General features: G+C 45.1%; 2 protein-coding genes across 2 annotated transcripts in view; one reads left to right on the top strand and one right to left on the bottom strand.

Moving 5' to 3' along the window:
* CFAP43 (cilia and flagella associated protein 43) overlaps positions 1-2,344 on the bottom strand; it is a 50,419-nt gene extending 48,075 nt beyond the window's left edge. The window contains exon 1 of the mRNA XM_075107490.1: positions 2,204-2,344. Coding sequence (XP_074963591.1) covers positions 2,204-2,316 — 113 coding nt within the window. The 5' untranslated portion in view covers positions 2,317-2,344. The remainder of the gene's footprint in view (positions 1-2,203) is intronic.
* A 2,961-nt stretch (positions 2,345-5,305) lies between these two features.
* On the top strand, positions 5,306-14,180 carry GSTO1 (glutathione S-transferase omega 1). The gene is made up of 6 exons (XM_075108274.1): positions 5,306-5,412; positions 5,553-5,661; positions 7,392-7,614; positions 9,613-9,714; positions 11,878-11,984; positions 13,645-14,180. Exons 1-6 carry the CDS (start codon positions 5,379-5,381, stop codon positions 13,796-13,798), a joined length of 729 nt encoding a protein of 242 aa, XP_074964375.1. The 5' UTR covers positions 5,306-5,378; the 3' UTR covers positions 13,799-14,180.
* Positions 14,181-18,007: the final 3,827 nt, after the last annotated feature.

The following is an 18,007-nucleotide window of genomic DNA, read 5'->3' on the forward strand; positions in this document are numbered from 1 at the left end:
GTGCAGATGAACCAAACACCATGGCAACAAAGAGGAGACATTTCAGCTGATAAACGTTTTTCCAGATCTTTTACACAAGAACTGGATGTACGACGTGCCATGGCACTTAAGACAACCTTTATGAAGATGCTCACAGGACCAGCTCTATGCTTTTCTCCAACACTAGATCTGAATCAGTGAAAACGAAGTATTTTTAACTTCTGTTCACAGATGTAAAATGAAATCTAGAAAATGTGTGCAGGGATAAATTAATGGGATGACAGCTCAATTTATCATCCTTATTCAACCAGTAAAGGCTTAAGGGGACAAGGATTCAGGCTGTTATCTGATGTCAGCTATGACTGGTGCAGTACACACTGAGTCAGGTAATTAGCCACGGCTCACCCACATGTTTTCCACGCTGTGCCTGTCTCCAGTTCTGTATAAACATTGTGTCAGAAGTATTTAAGTCATAAACTTTGCCAGCTGGTGAAATGTAGATGGGGCAAAATAATTAGAGTTGCTCAGAAATTTCCTTGCAGAGCATTTTGCCACTGACCAGTGCTAGTTCATACAAAACAGATGATATGAAACATGAGTTTTGTCAAAGTTCTGTTTTCTGAAGACACAGAACACAGCATTCCAATTGCCCACTGCAAAATAGTTTTTATCTCTTTCTTCTAAAACTGATATGCACACTATCACTGCTAAAATTAATGTATAAGGCAGGCAAACTTTAAACTTTTCTGTTTTATGGAAATGGGCTTTGCTTCACATTAAATAGGGCTTAAATTATTTATTTGCATAATATTTTCATTTCATAATGGTGTTTTCACAACACACAAAACCTGGGTCACAGCTCTTCCAAGTAACACCAGTTTACACAAGGGACCTCCTCCAAATAGCAATGACATGCTTCAGGTGGTATCTTTTTTACTCTGCAAGTATCAGAACAGTTAAGGCTGAAGCCTTTTCTCCTATTACTAGAAGAAATAACTTTCTTTCCACTAGAAGTGCTGTACCTATAATTATGGATCTATGTCCTTTAAGTGTCAATGAAACAGCTGAAATACTTGAAATAGACAAGGAAGTTTCAACATTTGTCCCATTACATAAAAACAAATGTCTAAACATTCTAGATTGCTGTGAAAGCCTCAAACAAGGTGGGGCAGGAAGGGCTTAATTTGTCTACAGCTCCTATTTGTCCAGAACCAAAAAGCAAGTTGTTGAATTGCCAAGAGGTCTGGAAGAGAAGTGCGTTTTTTCTATATATAGTGTGGGTTATGTCTGTGGGAAGTGGGAATCTTAGTTGCTGACATGCTGGTGAAGATGCTGAGAGAAAAAGGCAGGAGTGAGGACTTTGAATACCAGGAAAATTAAGAGCCATGGCAGGAGATGATGACAGTGGGTACAGAACAGCCAGGAAAATTCTACAGGCTAAAGCAGTCTGGGTAAAGCAGAAGAAAGATGTGGCCACGAACAGGACTGAACTGTATGGGTTCACGAGGTCAAGTACTGAAAAGAAAAGCATTACCCCAAGAGTTCATCAGGATTGTGTGCTGCAAGAACCACTACGCTGAAAAAGACAACAACTCATACCACACTCATCAACTTATCAAGCTCCAGCTTAAAGTTTACTCTGCTAAGGGCAGAGAACCTAAGTTTCATCCAAATCCAGCAAAGGCTCAGCCTCTACTATATGGAATTGTAGAATCATTTAGGTTGGAAAAGACCCTTAAGATCGAGTCCAATCATAAACCTAACACTGCCAAGTCCCACTAAACCGTGTTCCCTAAGTACCCCATCTACATGTCTTTTAAAGACCTCCAGGGATGGCAACTCAACCACTTCCACAGGGAGCCCATTCCAGTGCTTGACAACCCTTCAGGTGAAGCAGCTTTTCCTAAAATCCAATGTAAATCTCCCGTGGTGCAACTTGAGGCCATTGCCTCATGCCCTATCACTTGTATGCTGCAGTGCAAGCACTTCCTTCCCTCTCCCCCTGCAACTACGTACTGCTCTACCACAGACCCACAGCACAGCAGCCTCTCCTCCTTTCCCTGCTAGACCTGCCCTACTCCCCGACAGCTGCACAGAGCCGACCCGGGATGAGAGGACCTGGGCCCGGGGGCGCAGGACTGGGCACCGGGCACCCCACCAAAGCCAAGGCGCTCAGGAGCTTGCGGCGTGTGCCGAGGGGCGCGGGCTGCCCGGCCGGCCCCACCTCACTTCCAGCGCGGCCTCCCCGGCCGAGGGGTGGTGGCTGCCCCCCGGGGCCTCGGCGTGCAGCTCCCCCGGGGCGGGGCCCGCACTCGGGGCCTCAGCGGCCGCCTCCATCCACTTCACGCCGCCACCAGCTCGCTTACAACCGTCTCTTAGGAACAAGAACGCCTTCTACCATTAGCTGACACCACACCTCCCGCCAGGCTTAAAACAGAGAGCTGATTGGCCCGCGTCCGTGCGCCAACCAACCAATGAGCACGGGTCGGTATTTAAAAGGCCAGCAGCAGTACAGGCGGCTAATGGGGTAATTCTGCGCCCGAGGCACTGGTGTGTGGGGCCTTTAACCCGGGCTATCATTGCTGCGCTGTCTAGGAAGCAGGTAGCTTTACCTGGTGTGGAAAAGGGTCAGCCTCGAGGGAGAGCCGGGGCCCCTTCCCTCGGCCGTCCCACTGGACCGCGCTGCAGTGCATGCTGACTACTCCTGCTCCAGCAGCATTGGGCCTTTTAGGTAGTGAGAGCTGTACCTGTTCTCCCACTGCTTCTCTTGTTTCTCCTTTCATGAAGTGCTGCACCTGCAGCCTCAGAGAGCTGAGGAGGAGTTGGCTGCTAGGTAGTAGAGAAAGTACAACTACAATCCCTCCCTGTCTACTTATGGCTTTTAGCATGGTAACACACCAAGATCCTCCAAGTATTTAAAAAGCAGAATTAGCAATAATGTCTCCTTTTCCCTTTCCTAAAGGGAGAAATGTTATTTATGGTGTCTTGCTTATGTTAGTTTGTTGTCACTTATCAGTACAGCGGCAGTGTGCAGTTTTGCGATACTGTTACACACCCACAGCACCACAGAGCAACAGCAGAGGGTGGCCCTGCTGTCCAGAGTCAGCAGGACAAGCCTGTACCTTGCCTTTTGTCTCCACGGGTGCTCTGTATGCCATGCAAAACCAAGAGAGGATGAGGAAATGGGTTTATTTTTCCATGGTGCCTTTGAGGGGCTACTGTAGCAGGCAGATTTCATGGTGCTGCTCTGAGCTCCCATGTGCCTGTCTCTGGGCTGTGAGTATGCAGGCTGCCTGTGCTCTTAATTGCTAGAAGAAACTTCAAATGGATTTTCTGTTTTCATGACCCAAAATGTTGCTAAATCTTTCCTAAGGGCAGGCCCTCAGAGGAATGAGAAAAATGTCCTCTAATGCAGATTTTTTTAATGGTAGAAATTATCTTGTTGGCAAAGGACATCTTATTACAGCTTTTGTTCGCCTTGGGCATGGCAGGCTTGTGCAATGAATTATAACTCCCTTTCACTGCAGAGCTGCTTATTAACTACATAAACAGCAACAACTTAACAAAAAATCATATTGCTCTATTCAAATGGACAATGGCACCAGGTTCATGGTTGCTTTACTAGTGGCTATCTCAGTGTTTGCCCGCAGGAGAGATCACCACAGAAAATATTGGTCTTTGTGACCTGACCAAACCAAGAGTCATCAACAGTCAAAGCTTCCCCACTGTGCAAGTATGGATCCACTGAGGAGACTGGAGAAGCTTGAGGTCTTCTGTTGGCCTTGGGGTTTGACAGAGACTCGTCCATGGCCAGGACCGTCCCTCCCTTCAGCTACTGTTGCCCTAGCCCTCTGGTGCCTACAAATTTCCTAGTAACGTACAGTGGTGGCCTGAAGGTTGGGTGGAAGCATGTGGAGCCCCAGGAGGGGAAGCATTTTACTTCTGGAACCATAGATCACTGTGTGAAATGCATTAAGAGGAAAGCTCCTCTGTTTCCACTATCATACCCCAGGAAAAGGTGCCGTCACCTCAACTGAAGAGGGAGCAAAAGGGATGTGGAGGACTTCAGCCTGTGCTTCAGTTCTCTCTTTTGCTCTATGAACATACTGATGGTCCCACAGATCACGTTTGCAGAAGCAAGCATGAGTCCCTCTATGACTGCAAGGTAGTAATTAAATTAAATCTAACATTTGCTGTGTCCCCCACGTAACTGTTAGGTTATTTGTTGCCTCCTCTTGGGTTTTCATCATGAAGCAGAATGCTGCAGGAGCGAGAACTCTGTTATCCTCAAGGGGGGATGGGATCGGATTTGGAAGGGAATAGGTGATGCAGTGCTGCCGTAGTGGGTGAAGGCCTGGCCTGGGAGGACCGGTGCGGGGAGGAGGCCTGGTGCTTTACCAGCTGCTGGAGGCGCCGCTTGAAAATACCCAGGCATGTGGGATGGGGTTTTGCTGTAGGTTTGCCATTGAAATGGGAGTGCCAGCTGCAGGGGGGGTTGTACTGCGGTTTTACAGAAGAGGGCATTAACAGCAGCACCCCTGGCCTGGCGGAGAGGGTGGTCAGCTCAAACCAGGGCATGCAACACTCCTCCCACCCAAACCCGAGCTCTCCGTGCTCCGTGGTGCCAGCCACCCAAGTGTCATGGTTCGGCCCCAGTCAGAAACTGAGCCCCGCACAGCCGTTCGCTTACTGCCCCCACCCCAGCAGGATGGGGGGGAGAATCGGTACAGCAAAAGTAAGAAAACTCGTGGGTTGAGATAAGAACAGTTTAATAATTAAAACAGTAAGAGTAATAATAATAACAACAATAATATAATGAAAAGCAAAATAACAAGAGGGAGAGGGGGGAACAAACCAAACAAGTGATGCAACTGCTCACCACCCCGCAACCGATGCCACTGGTCCCTGAGCCGCAATCGCTGCTTCCCCCCGGCCAGCTCCTCCCAGTTAATATACTGGGCATGACGTCATATGGTATGGAGCATCGCTTTGGCCAGTTTGGGTCAGCTGTCCCGGCAGTGCCTCCTGCCTTCCCCGCTTCTTGTGCAGCCGGCAGAGCATGGGAGGCTGGAAAAGCCCTTGACTTAGAGTAAGCACTACTTAGCAACAACTAAACCATCTGTGTGTTAGCAACATTATTCTCATGCTCAATCCAAAACACAGCACTGTACCAGCTACAGTGAAGAAAATTAACTCTATCCCAGCTAAAACCATGACACCAAGGCAGGGTGCCCACACTCCCCGGAGCAGGCACGGACGGAGGCAGGCGCCCCGGCAGCCCGCTGAGGCGCTGTGGTTCCCGCCCTCCGCATGGCCGCCCCCCGCGGGCGGGGCCGGCGGCGCAGCCCAGCCCAGCCCAGCCCAGCCCAGCTCAGCTGAACTCGACCCAGCACGGCGTGATGGCGGGCGATCACTCTTGCAGCCTGGGCAAGGGTAAGGGGCGGCCCCGGCGGGCGGGGAAGCGGGCAGGCTGCCGCATCGCCTCGGCCGGGGCTGGGCGGCCTGCGGAGGGGTCGCGGAGCTGTGCGTGAGGCGAGTAACGGCGGTAACGGCCGGGACGGTTCTCTCCGCAGGCAGCGCTGCTCCGGGGCCTGTGCCCGAGGGGGTCATCCGGCTCTACAGCATGCGGTTCTGCCCCTTCGCCCAGAGGGCGCGCCTCGTCCTCCGCGCCAAGGGCATCAGGTGAGGCCTGCCCGGCGCCCCCGCTCCCCCGGCCCGGCGCCCCCGCTCCCCCGGCCCGGCGCCCTGTCACGGCTCGCCGGGAGCGGTTCAACTTCCCTTCTCACCCGGGCATCCTAAATGGCTCTTAATTAAAGACGCCTGAAAGAACTGAATGAAAGGAGGCTTCTGTGGTTAACTTTCCTGTAAAGCTTGAACTTCTTAAGACTTTTTTAGGAAGGGGCATCTTGCTGAAGTGGGAAGTAAGTAGGCTGTGTATGAAATCAGTTATGTAAAGGCCCAAAGTAAATCCATAGGGGAAAAAACCCAAGCTGATTTTTTTCTTCTCACCTGTCATCCTGAATGTCTACAATAATAGCATTTGAGCTTGTCCAGGGTAAACGTGAATAGAGCCTTAATGTATGTTGTTGTTTGGTTTTAATGTAAACTGCAGTGAAAATTCTAGGAGATACAAATATTTGGTGTTTCTGTTATATTACTGCTTAGCAAAACACAATAGTAAATGAGTGGCCTTTCTAAAGGAGGAAATGTACTGTGTTCCTATACTGTTTTCTTATTCCTGTGCTGTAGTAAGTTAATGGAATTCAGTACTTGTGTTTGTTTCTTTTTCAAGACAGCCATGTCATTTCAGTGTTTTTAAAGGGGGACTAATTCTTCCCTCAGTTTACAGCTTCAAAGGAATGTGTTTTTCCACCTTTTTTCCAATTCCCACCAAGTCCAAGGCCTGCCAACTGTTTGTTAACCAGCACTGGGCTGGGACTCCACGTTAGCATAGCGAATGCTTAGTGCTCAGTTCCCCTGATAACAATATGAGAGTTGGGTTTGTTTTGTTTTATCTTGGGTCTTTTTTTCAAAAGACGAGGTGCATTAAAACTTCAAGGTCAGTTTAGTTCTGTCTTTATTTAGTGTCTTTGGAGTGATTTTGAGGCTTGGAGGTTTGTTTTAGTATCGTGATTTTGGAGGGGTTTTATGGCTACCTTAGAAGTAGTAGTCATCTTCTGGTAACCTTTCAGTTGTTTTGATGGTTCAGCTGTGTTTAGCAGACCTTTGGGCTTACTAGGGGTTTCCTGGGGTCACATAAAACATAGCATATAACTTATGGTTCGTTAATGTATCATAGATGTATTTCCTGTGTATCTTTCTTAATCTATCTATTTGCCTTTACCCTAAACACCTGTTCTATGTGAGGCCACAGGTGGGGAAGATAAGTAGGTAGGATGCTCTCCTGACTTGCTTTTTGGCGTAAGGTCAGATTGTAGAAAAGGCCTTGACTGTGTAAGCTCTGCATTTCTTTATTGGAGTGTAGCTTATTTGCAATCAAGTGCTGCTTTCTTATCACATGGAGGTTCATGAGCATTCTGTGTGCTGAATTCTGAGCTTAACCTTTGTTTTTAGCATGACTTGTAAGGGCTGTCTCTGTTGTGTTCTTGTAGTCTGTTCATGTGTCTTTTATTAGTTTAAGAAACAACTCATTGTAAGTCAGCGCTGATTTTTCTCCAGCAAAGGGAAGTGCTCCCTGGCAGTATTTCTATGGGTCAAATGGTTAGTCCTGCAGAGGACTTCAGGGAAGACTAGGTACAGCCGGGGAAGACTAGGTACAGCCTAGGGGAAGACTAGGTATAGCCTCTCAAGTACTGTAGCTGTTGCAGTGTAATGACTGCATGTGATTGTGGTATGGAGTGCACTGTAGCAGAACTGAGCCTGTTTGGGCCTTGTCTCTTTTGATCTTTTAGCCATGAAATAATCAACATCAATCTGAAGAACAAACCTGACTGGTTCTTTGAGAAGAACCCCTTTGGGCTGGTTCCTGTTCTGGAGAACAGCAAGGGCCAGCTGATCTATGAGTCCCCAATCACTTGTGAATATCTGGATGAAGCATTTCCAGGGAAGAAGTTAATGCCTTCGGACCCATACGAGCGAGCCTTTCAGAAGATGCTCTTGGAACACTTCTCAAAGGTACTGCGCGATCAGGGTGGGATTGTGTTTCTTACTTTACCGTAGCACTAAACCCTGAAGCACTGTTGCCAATGCTGCTTTCATCCTTTAAGGCAGGTCTTGTGTCTGGGAAAAGTATTGTTGTGGTTTAACCCTGGCTAGCAACTAAGCACCATGCAGCCGCTCAGTCACTCCCCACGGGTGGGATAGGGGAGAGAAAATAAGAGTAAAAGTGAGAAAACTTGTGGGTTGAGATAAAGACAGTTTAACAAGGTAAAGCAAAAGCTTCACACACAAGCAAAGCAAAACAAGGAATTCATTTACCCCTTCCCATGGGCAGGCAGGTGTTCAACCATCACCAGAAAAGCAGGGCTCCATCATGCGTAATGGTTACTAGAGAAGACAAACGCCATCACTCCAAACATCCCCCTCTTCCTTCCTTCTTCTCCCAGATTTATATGCTGAGCCTGACATAATTTGGTGTGGAATGTCCCTTGGGTCAGTTGGCGTCAGCTGTCCCAGCTGTGTCCTTTACCAACTTCTTGTGCACCCCCAGCCCACTCGCTTGTGGGGTGGGGTGAGAGGCAGGGAAGGCCTTGATTGTGTAAGCACTGCTCAGCGATAACGAAAGCATCCCTGAATTATCAAGACTGTTTTCAGCACCAATCCAAAACATAGGCCCATACTAGCTGCTATGAAGAAAACTAACTCTATCCCAACCAAAACCAGCACATGCGTTTAAGTAACTGGGGGGGTTATTTGGGATCTCTTGCTGTGAGCACATCCACACCACTGTGTGTCTGAATTGCTCCCAGCATTTATGTGTGGGGATGGATGTGGGAAGACAGCCAAGCTAGTGAAAGTGTGAAAGCCAAACTAGTGAAAAGTGAAAGACTGAGGTGGGATTTTGAGCAAAGGTTAGTAGACCAAAACAGCTGAATGCTCAAGACCTAGGCAGTGACAATTGCTGTATTTTAATCCAAGTCTTTCAATAGGAAGTACCGTATGAATGCAGATTGTGAAGAGTGCCTGACTGAGAGAGCCCACAACCATGGACAAGAGCTGGCAGCTGGCTGTAGATGTGGGACATGTATAATGAGACTGGTTTTGGCCCTCAGTAGGGGTTGGAGCTGGGCACTGTGACTGACTGGAAGTAACCTCTGTGTACAATCATGTGCTTTAAAGGGTCTATGAAGTGAAACAAGTCAGCTTGGTTATGAGGCAGCAGAGGAGAGGAAGCAATGGAAGATGGCAAATAGATGTGGATGAAGAAGGGGGACAGAAGGGAGGGTATATGTACAACAGGCCTTTCTGAATGGGCATGATGGGAAGAGGGTTACAGGGAAGCATGTTGCAAGAAATTAAATGTGCACTGAATGTCGGTTGTGTTAATGACAAGGTCTTAGAAAAATGTCTATGAGCTTTTAAGAAAATAATTTAGTTAAACTTGGCCACTGGGCAACTCTCTGGTACTGTACGCTAATTTCTTTGGCAATTACCAAATTAGAAAATGTACGGGTCTGTAGAAGCCTGCATATCCTGGGCTGCATATCTTTCTTAAAGTACCTTAAATGTTGATAATGAAAGTGCATTTGGATTTCAGAAATGCGTAACTGGGAAAACGTCTTTTACGGTTGGACTTGATGATCTTAGAGGTCTTTTCCAGCCTTAATGATTCTGTGATTCTATAAGAGAGTACCACTCTGCACCTTGCTACCTTTTTTGCTACATTTTTTCGTAGTGTCTGCAAATGGGAAACATGCCCTTCTTTTCATTCTTCTCCTCTTATTAGAAGATTGAAATTCATTAGTATCTGCATTCATTCTTCCTTTGACCCTTTGCTTCCCTTTTCTGAAGTATAAAAGATTTTTATTAACGGACTTTATTTAACACTTTAAATCTTAAACATTTAACTTGCATCTAGTATCTTAACATCTAATTTAACATGTTAATCTCTGAGTGACTTGCTTGTGTTATTGTAATAGGAACATTAAAAACGTTATGCTTTCATTTGTATAGATAACACCCATAGTTTTCAAGTATTTTGTGGCAGTCAAAGATGGACAGGATACCACAGCACTGAAAGCGGAGATTGCTGAAAAGTTTGGCAAACTTGAAGAGGTAAGAGTATTTCATGGTAACAAGCACGTTGCCAATGATTGTGTGATCCCTTTTTTCTTTCATGCTTTGGAGCTAGATCTCTTCTTCCTTAGATGGTATTACAGCAATGAACAATCTTTCAATTTACTCCCCCCAACCTAGGATGCACAGCAGCACCATTAGGGTAAATTCTAAGCAGGTAAACTTAACTTCATCTGTATGATGAGGGTTGTGTAAACTTGTGGAGTTTTTTTTTGAAGCCTAGCTTGGCTGCTGTTGTCTTAGATATCTTTGTTCTGCTTTAAATGTAAGGAGACCTTGCAGCATGTTCTAAGAGCAAGGGCTGAAGAGTCTGAGCTGCTGAAGAGCACCTGTGCTGTAGCTCTGCTGAAATCAGTGTAGATAGCCTGGTGATGATAAAATCTTTTTTGTTCAAGAGCTTATCTTTGTTGAGGTGGGGGGAGCGGGGGTGTTGGGAAGCAGAATGTAATCTGTCCCTTGTAGAAATCCGTCCCTGGGCCATGTTCTGTTATGGTGGTGTAATGGAACTTCAGCAGAGCTCCAGGAAGCGTCAGGTGACTTCGATGCTGTATTAGCAACTTCACAATCTGTGTCAGTAGTGGCTCTTGGCTAGTCTGAACAGCTGTTGGATTTGACTGTATTGTGTACCCATTTCTTCTGCATCTTTAGCAGCCGTGACTAATGCTTGTCTGGCTAGATGAAGAAGTGTTCCTCCAGAGTGTTTCTCTTCTGGTGCAAAGCTAGCAATAGCTTTCTAGTACTCTCCTAATTCTCCTAACAGTCTTGTGCATTCTGCCTCCCCACCCCCTTGAGTTGCCAAAGTAAAATTGTTTTCAGGGTAGTCTTGTCTGTCTGATTGGGCTAATGCTGGAGTAGTGCAGATGACAAAGAGTTCTTGGGGTGATGCCATGTGTGTTTCTCTTCCCTGAAATACAGATCTATTAAATGTTAAGGAAGAATTAACATTCTTCCTGCTTTATTAATGCTTTGAAATACTTGCTGCTCCTCCAGTGTCTCTATTTTACAATACCCTGAAGGATTTTGCAGCAGCAGCTGACGGTCAGCTGAGGGTGGGAAGGAGGAACAGAGCCATACAAACTTCACTCAGCCTACTGCAAGAGATATTCAAGAAGGGAAGTGTTTTGAAACACCTCTGTATTTGGGTTGCTGCTACCCAACAGAGGGAGCTGTGTTCCTGTCTCTGCAACTGTGCAACTGCTGGGCTATGTTCTGCCAGACACCTGGTAATTCAGACAGCTTGATGCTTCCTGAAGGACTGCTTTAAAATTTCTACTAGATCATGGTAGTTAGGGGACAGGGAGTAAATGCCATGGGATTATAGTGTTGTGTGTCCAAAAAGACAAAGATTTGTAAGGTCTCTCAAGTTCCACCTTTAAAATGCCAAAGTGCCTGAAGAGAGAGGGACTAGTCATATGAAAGAAGAGACCAAGCTCTGGAGGTTCTTTAAAGCATGTGAAACTTGGATAACCATGGCACTTGAAACATATCAGAAACATAAATGTAACAGAACTTGCTGTGTTCTTTGTGGCCTCGCTTTCTGTGCTGAGCTGTGGGGATCTTTCTCTGTGGATTTTACACTTGTTTCCTGTTTCCTTTGCAGCTGGAATCAAATCCAGTTCTAGATGTAATGTTAGAAATGTTTTCCTGACACCACTTGGCCCCAACTGCCATGGGAAAAAGAGTCCTTGCTAAAACAATGTTCTAGTTTACCTGGATGTTAAATTTAGCTGGATTTATTGCTCAAGAAATGTATGTGCATTTTCATGTTTGGTTAGTCTGTGCCACTAATGCTTTTTGACAAGTAAGACATCATGAACTGACAGATTCTGAGAGCTAAATTCCTTTTTGTTTGTGCACAAGCTGCAGCTCGCTAGTGATTAATAGTTTGTGACAGTTTTTGAACCACTGGAGAAGAGCTGGAATGACAGTGTACGAAATCGTTAAGCTTGATAATACAGCTGACTAGCTCTGACTCCCCCAATACTGTGCGCACAGGAGAAACATGCGGTTCCTGCATTATTTGCTGTCTGATCCCTTCAGTATGCCTACATTCCACTATGAGGTGGGAATGTTTTGTTACTGTATTATCCTGCTGCGGTAATTTTCCTTCTGAGGCCAATTGTCATCTCTCACCCTTCACAGATTCTGTCCAAACGCAACACTGTGTTTTACGGTGGGGACTCAATCTCCATGATTGACTACATGATCTGGCCGTGGTTTGAACGTCTGGAACCATTGCAGCTGAAGGAGTGAGTACCTCGCCTGGCTTCTAGTGCATACTGAAGTGCCTCAGCATAAATATTCTTTGCATACACTCTGAAGAAAGTTTGTATTGTGTTACAGTTTGGGGGAAGCATCTTCTCATAAGAGAGATTAATTGTTCAGGGATCTTCTGAGAACAGGCTTTCTTTCACAAGGTCTGTTTTCCCACCAAATAATTGTGACAGATCTGGAAGAAGTGGTCAAAATACAGGACTTTCAGCCCCTAATATCACAGATGAAAATCGTCTTTATTTGAAGGGGGTGGAGTTATGAAGGCCTAGGTTCAAATTTCTTGGTCTAAAACCTCAGACTTGAAATGCAGTCTTCTGCTCCTCTTTAGAAATCCTAGGTTGACAAAGGAGTGTGATCTTTGTCTTGAGATGGGTAAACTGTATGCTACCTTGCTGTAGCTAATAGGTCTGTCCCTGTTGAAATAGCATTTTTTAGTATGTCAATAAATGTCTTGGTCTGTTATGTCCTGAAACAGCTCTGGTTACCATGGTATTGTGTTAATGTATAGGGAAATGGTATCAAAGGAAAACTGTTTTATAGCTGGCTTAAAACAGGTCTAAAGAGTCAGCTTGTATGGGGAAGCGGGTGATAAAAGTGGAGGATGAATGTAGAACAGTTAGTCTCACCCTGGTGCCTGAAGCATTCTTGAAGAACAAGAAAGGTGCCAGGGAATCCTATGCACTGAAGAAGAAGATAGATTCAGGGAATCCTTCGCATTGAAACTTCTAGCGCTGTAAAATGATGGCTTTGCTGATGGATTGGTGACTGACTTCGTCTCCTGTGTCGCCCTTGATTGGAAGGGACCATAGGTCTATAGTCATGAAGGTATTTGAATGATTGAGGATCTGAGCCATTGCGTGTTAAGAAAAGATGCTACCTGGAGAAGTTATGCATTAACTAAACTTGTCAGTCGGAGATTGTAATGCAAAGTACTTGGGTCAGTCTGACAGAAGAGAATGAAAATAACAAATTATATTGTTAAGCTTTTCAATTTGCCACACTTTTTTTTTTTTTCAAAGGTGTCTGGGTTTACAGATTTAGTCTGTTAGTCAAGTCCTCAGTTTCCCCAATAGACTGTGTCTGTGTTTTGAGCTGCTGGGTTGCAGGGTAATACAAACTGCACAGCTTGTCTTGGTATGTAAGAGAGAGGAGAGAAGAGGTTCATGAGTTGTGGAGGAGGACTCAACCACTGCACACAGCATTTATTTCAAGAATCACCATTAACAAAGCATTCCAGAGGGAGGCAGTATTGAACAAGCCTCTGCCCTCAACTCAGAGCAGATCATAAGAGCAGCTGTGTTTTTTTTGCAGCAGGGATAACATAGGCAAAAACATGCTGATATCTTGCACAAAAAGTGCTCATTTTTGCGTTGTTTTTTTTCTTTTGGTTTGTTTGTTGGGTTTTTTTTAGCTTTGCAATGTGCACAAGCTCTGTAAGAATTCCTTCAATTTCCAAATGCTAGTCTGTCTTCTATGATCTGATGGGTATTTCTGTCACCTGCTCTGGGCTGAACATTATACTGGGAGGGAGAAAGCAAAACAAGCAGTAAAATAGAACTGCTGAAGCTGTTTTACTTCCTTGATGCCCTCCAAGTTTCCCATTTGCGTTACTCAGTCTCTTTCCTTTTCCTGTAGCTCTTTGAGTCACACCCCAAAGCTCCAACGCTGGATGGAGGCCATGAAGGAGGACCCTGCTGTCAAGGCTACAATGACTGACCCACAGACATTCAAAGGTTACCTCCAGCTCTATTTGAAGAACAGCCCTGAGGCATGTGATTATGGGCTCTGAGGTGCCAGTAGGCACATACTTGCTGAAGTGTCAGTGCTTCTTTTGGTCTGAGCTGGGGATCTAGTGTAATTTGGTGTGGGTGCTTCTGTTGTTGTTTTTCGTAATGGGGAATAAATCTGTGCCGAAAAGGCTGATAAATCTTCTGTGAACTTCACTCCTTCCTGTCAGGAGGAGGATCTGCTGGATTCAGGCAGGAAATGGAAAGTCATCGCGTAAAGGAAAATATTGGCTTTACTCAGAGGTGATGTTGCGTTATCTCTGGCCTCTTTGCAGGCATTGCTGGTGGGCAGTCCCTGAACTCACCCTGTTACTTGGTTTAAAAATTGTAATAATAATGAATTGAAAATAAATAAAAAGCAATCAATCTTGTCTTTAAACACAATTTTTCCTTTCTCTTTGCAGGCAGCTATTAGTCACTGGACTGGCTGCACAGAGAGGAGCAAGGTGCTGTTAAGGCTAAAACAGATCATGTGGTCTCCAAAGTTAAGATGCAGTTACCTAGTACAAACTATCCTCCCCTTCAGACACCACTACTGCTAAACCACTGAACTTGCAACCCTGCCCGCTTATCCCTGCTAAAGTCATGTTTGCAGGGAGCATCTAGTAATGGCTTCTAGTTTGGGCTAGATATGCTAGGGGAGTGTGGTTATAATCCTTCTCTGTCCTTCCAAAGTAGGGTCATGTTTATTCTAGGTCCTAACCTCAATTATCCTAAAGGCTGCAGTAGAGAGTAAAGCTAACAGAAAACATATCCTGAGCAGAAGGACATTTATTTTCTGTTCTGCTCCAGAACTCAAAGCGTTGCTATACTTGTCAAGAAGGAAATGAACTCAGAGAACTGAGGTGGAAGGAGTTCAATCAGTGTTATGTACTGGTGATGTCTTGCTGCAGGTGAAGGAATTAATATGTTCTGTTCCAGCAGGTAAATGGCAGGATCAGAGCTTTGCAGTTGGATGTCTTTTTGAGGCTATCCTATATGCTAATATAGCAGAGTGAGGACAAGATTATTTGAATCAAAAGTAGTCACAGGAAAGACTTCTCCCTCTCTTCCTTTTTTTCTTTCTTTCTTTTTTTCTCTCCACATGAGGCATTAAAAGAACTGTGACCAATTCTGATGTTGCTCAGCTGTGTATGTCTTTCTCTGTCAGACTACTAACAACCCAAAGTAGCTATAATTCCAGGGAATAAGCATGCAGAAAGAAACAAGGCAAAGCAGTATGCTTAAGGACGGGGCTGTGGTTCCTGTGGTGGTTGTCATGAGATGCACAAGACTTCCTATCAGTCTCCCATTGCAGTGAGGTAAGGCAGCATAGCAGAGAGTAGTGGTTCATAGTTTTCCTGGTAATTGAGGCACTGAGTGTATTGGAGCTTTTCTGGAGGAAAACTGGACTAATCATTTTTTACCTTTAACATACTCCACCCCAGCGCAGTAACTGAGGACGTGCATGCTTGTGTAACTTCAAGTAGGAAAGCAGATAAGAAAGACAGATTTGATGAGGAAAAAGAATTAGCAGGAACTTGGTCTGTCAGCTTGCAGCTATTAAAGGGGGTTGTTTGTGCTCTTACTAGCTTTAATTCAAGCTATGCAGGTTTTCCCCTCCTTTTTATCTTTGTGGCTTTTAAACATATCTGGCAGTACTTGGAGAAATACTAATTACTCTGCTGTTCCTTCCAGAAAGCTGATGTTCTTTAAAAAACCTCCCAGTCCAGATCTGATGCTGTACATGTTCTGTAGATTGTCAGTAGAGAACCCAGAGGGAGCATAAAACTGTGAGGTATGCTGTCAGAATGTGGATCTATATGGTTTCATTAGAAAGCAGGGTTTGAGCTTGCTGAAGCCACTATCCCTGAAATGGTGTTGGTGGGATCTCAATGGCAAACTTCCAAGGATTAACTGCAGAACATTCTGGTTTTATTAGCTGCTCTGTTTTTTGTAGGGCTTGTTAAAGCTGTTGGCATAGTAGGCGCTAAATTGGCTTCTAGGAACATGGTAGGAATATGTTGCAGTTTGCTCCAGTGTATTATTGGATGCTAGTAGGAGATATGACATTACGGAGATCCAGTCGTGGGTTAAGAGCAGAGACTGGCATCCAAAAACTGAACTGGCTAGGGCCAGACCATTGTAACCCAGAAACTGTGTTGTCCAAACAGAGAGATGTGCTCTCCCCATCTTTATTTAGTGGCTGTAGAGTGTACCATTATAAATATGCTAATTCAGCGAAAAAAAACCCCCAAATATTCTGCCTTATAATTTAGTATTAAATATCAGTGTTCTAAATCCCCAAGCAGACAACTGGGGTCCTGAACTCATTACAGCACACCAAGAAATGCAGGCCTCAGGCAAAGTGTTCTTGATGTGGTAATGAATATGCAATGCTTTGGCCTAGTCTTCAAAGGAAAGGAATAGTTACGTGAAATGGACTGGCACTCCCTTTTCATGGCGGGTGGCTGTAAAGGATACATCATATTAGTGTAAAGAAGCCAAGAAAAGAAAACATGTATCTTCAGTTTTGGTCAACAGGAAAATGATGGAAGTTAATAATAAAAGGATCAAGCAGATGAACAGCTCTGCCCTTTAGTCAGAGCTCTCCTTAAAATCTATGGATCAAATGGTACAGCAAGTACTGTATTTACTCACTTTCTACTCCATATTTTGGTAATGAGGGTTGGTGGTGGTGCTATTGCTTCCAAAAAAATGGTAATTTTTTTCTTTTGTTCCCTGTTGTGCCACCAAATATAACTGCTCTCAGCACAGGTTAAAGAAAAAATAAAATTCAGTGTTGCACAAAAAAGGATGGAGGCTGTCTTGTAGAAATAGTGAGTTTAGGAGCATGATGGATAGATACTTCAGATTAGCAAGGCACTGGGCCTCGTTCTGTCCTGCATTTGTAGCATGTTGCTGTGTCTTTACCAGTGCACTTGAAGTGATTGTTAGTACCGTAATGCAAGGCATGGTCCAGCCTCTTGTTCTTCATTATCATTTTAGGATCCTTGATATTGAAGCTGAGAGCCACGTGGAAGGGAGCCAAGATGGAGGGAGGGAGGGATGGGGATCCCAGGCTATCAGATCTGGGAAGGTTTTTCTGAGTTTTGGGTAAGTTGGATGAGAACTTGGGTGAATGGGGCTGTGGCTATGAGAGAAGGCCCTTGCTTGAGGAAATTGTTGAGAAGAGTTTCTTCAGGGAGGGGTTAGAAGGGTCTGTCATTCTTGTGCTGGAAGTGGTAATAACTGGAGATACTGGTTTGAAAAGGCTTAAATGGCACCTAATAGGGACACCCAAAACACTATGTGAACTCCATATAGGTGCCCGTGGCTTTGTTGCTTTTTCTAATCAATTAAAAAGGAAGAGAAAGGAAATCTCAGCTTCTTGCCATGATTCATTTAATCTCAGCTTCTTGCCATGATTCATTTAACAGCTGTCTGTCCTGCTCATCAGAGGTGCCTGGCTGTGTGTGAGTGTGTGTGCTAGGCGTGTGTAGTTGGCACAGTGTCTCCCGGGCCTGCTCTCCCCAGTTTTCCACTGTTGTGGCATCTGTAATGTTCCCCTACGTTATCAAGGTTTAAGGACTGGCTGTTTCTTATCCTGTCTCCTTTCTCTGCTAGTAGCCCAATTACTTCACCATTCTGTTCCTCAGACATTGGTTTCGCTTGGGAATGGCTAATGAAAATGCAGTCTCTTTACAGTCATGAGATCAGATACAATTTTACTAAACCGTCCCCAATTTCTACATGATTGAAGCAGTCTCTGCTGCTGCTGGTCCAAAGCCAACAGGGATGGCAGTTGCTGATTTAGCTGAGTAAATTAGTTATGCCATGTGAGGCTGTTAGGATTTTTTTTTCCCTCCTAAAACACTTTGCTGATTTGTTAAAACAAGAATTTTAAAGCTCGTCAGTGAGATGCAGCTGTGTCTGGGGTGGAGTGTGACAGCTGTTTAGCATTGTGCAGTAACACTGTAGAGTCCATGAAGAAGTTAGGGTGCAGCTTCTATCAAGGGACCAATGTACTGAGCCTGTTGTGTGCTCTTCACAGCCATCTTCTGATGTGCAGGAGGCAGTCTGAGAGTTACAGCACGTGCTGCAGGTTTGTGTCTTAGAACCACCACTCTTGGCAAAGCTGATGGAAAAAGCCATCTCGCCAGGGGAAATGGAGCGAAGAAAAGGGGCACTACACAGCCACAAGCTGAGTAGGGAGCAGACAGTGTTTCCTG

This window comes from Phalacrocorax aristotelis, chromosome 12, assembly GCF_949628215.1.
Source record: "Phalacrocorax aristotelis chromosome 12, bGulAri2.1, whole genome shotgun sequence".
Taxonomy (NCBI): Eukaryota; Metazoa; Chordata; class Aves; order Suliformes; family Phalacrocoracidae; genus Phalacrocorax; species Phalacrocorax aristotelis.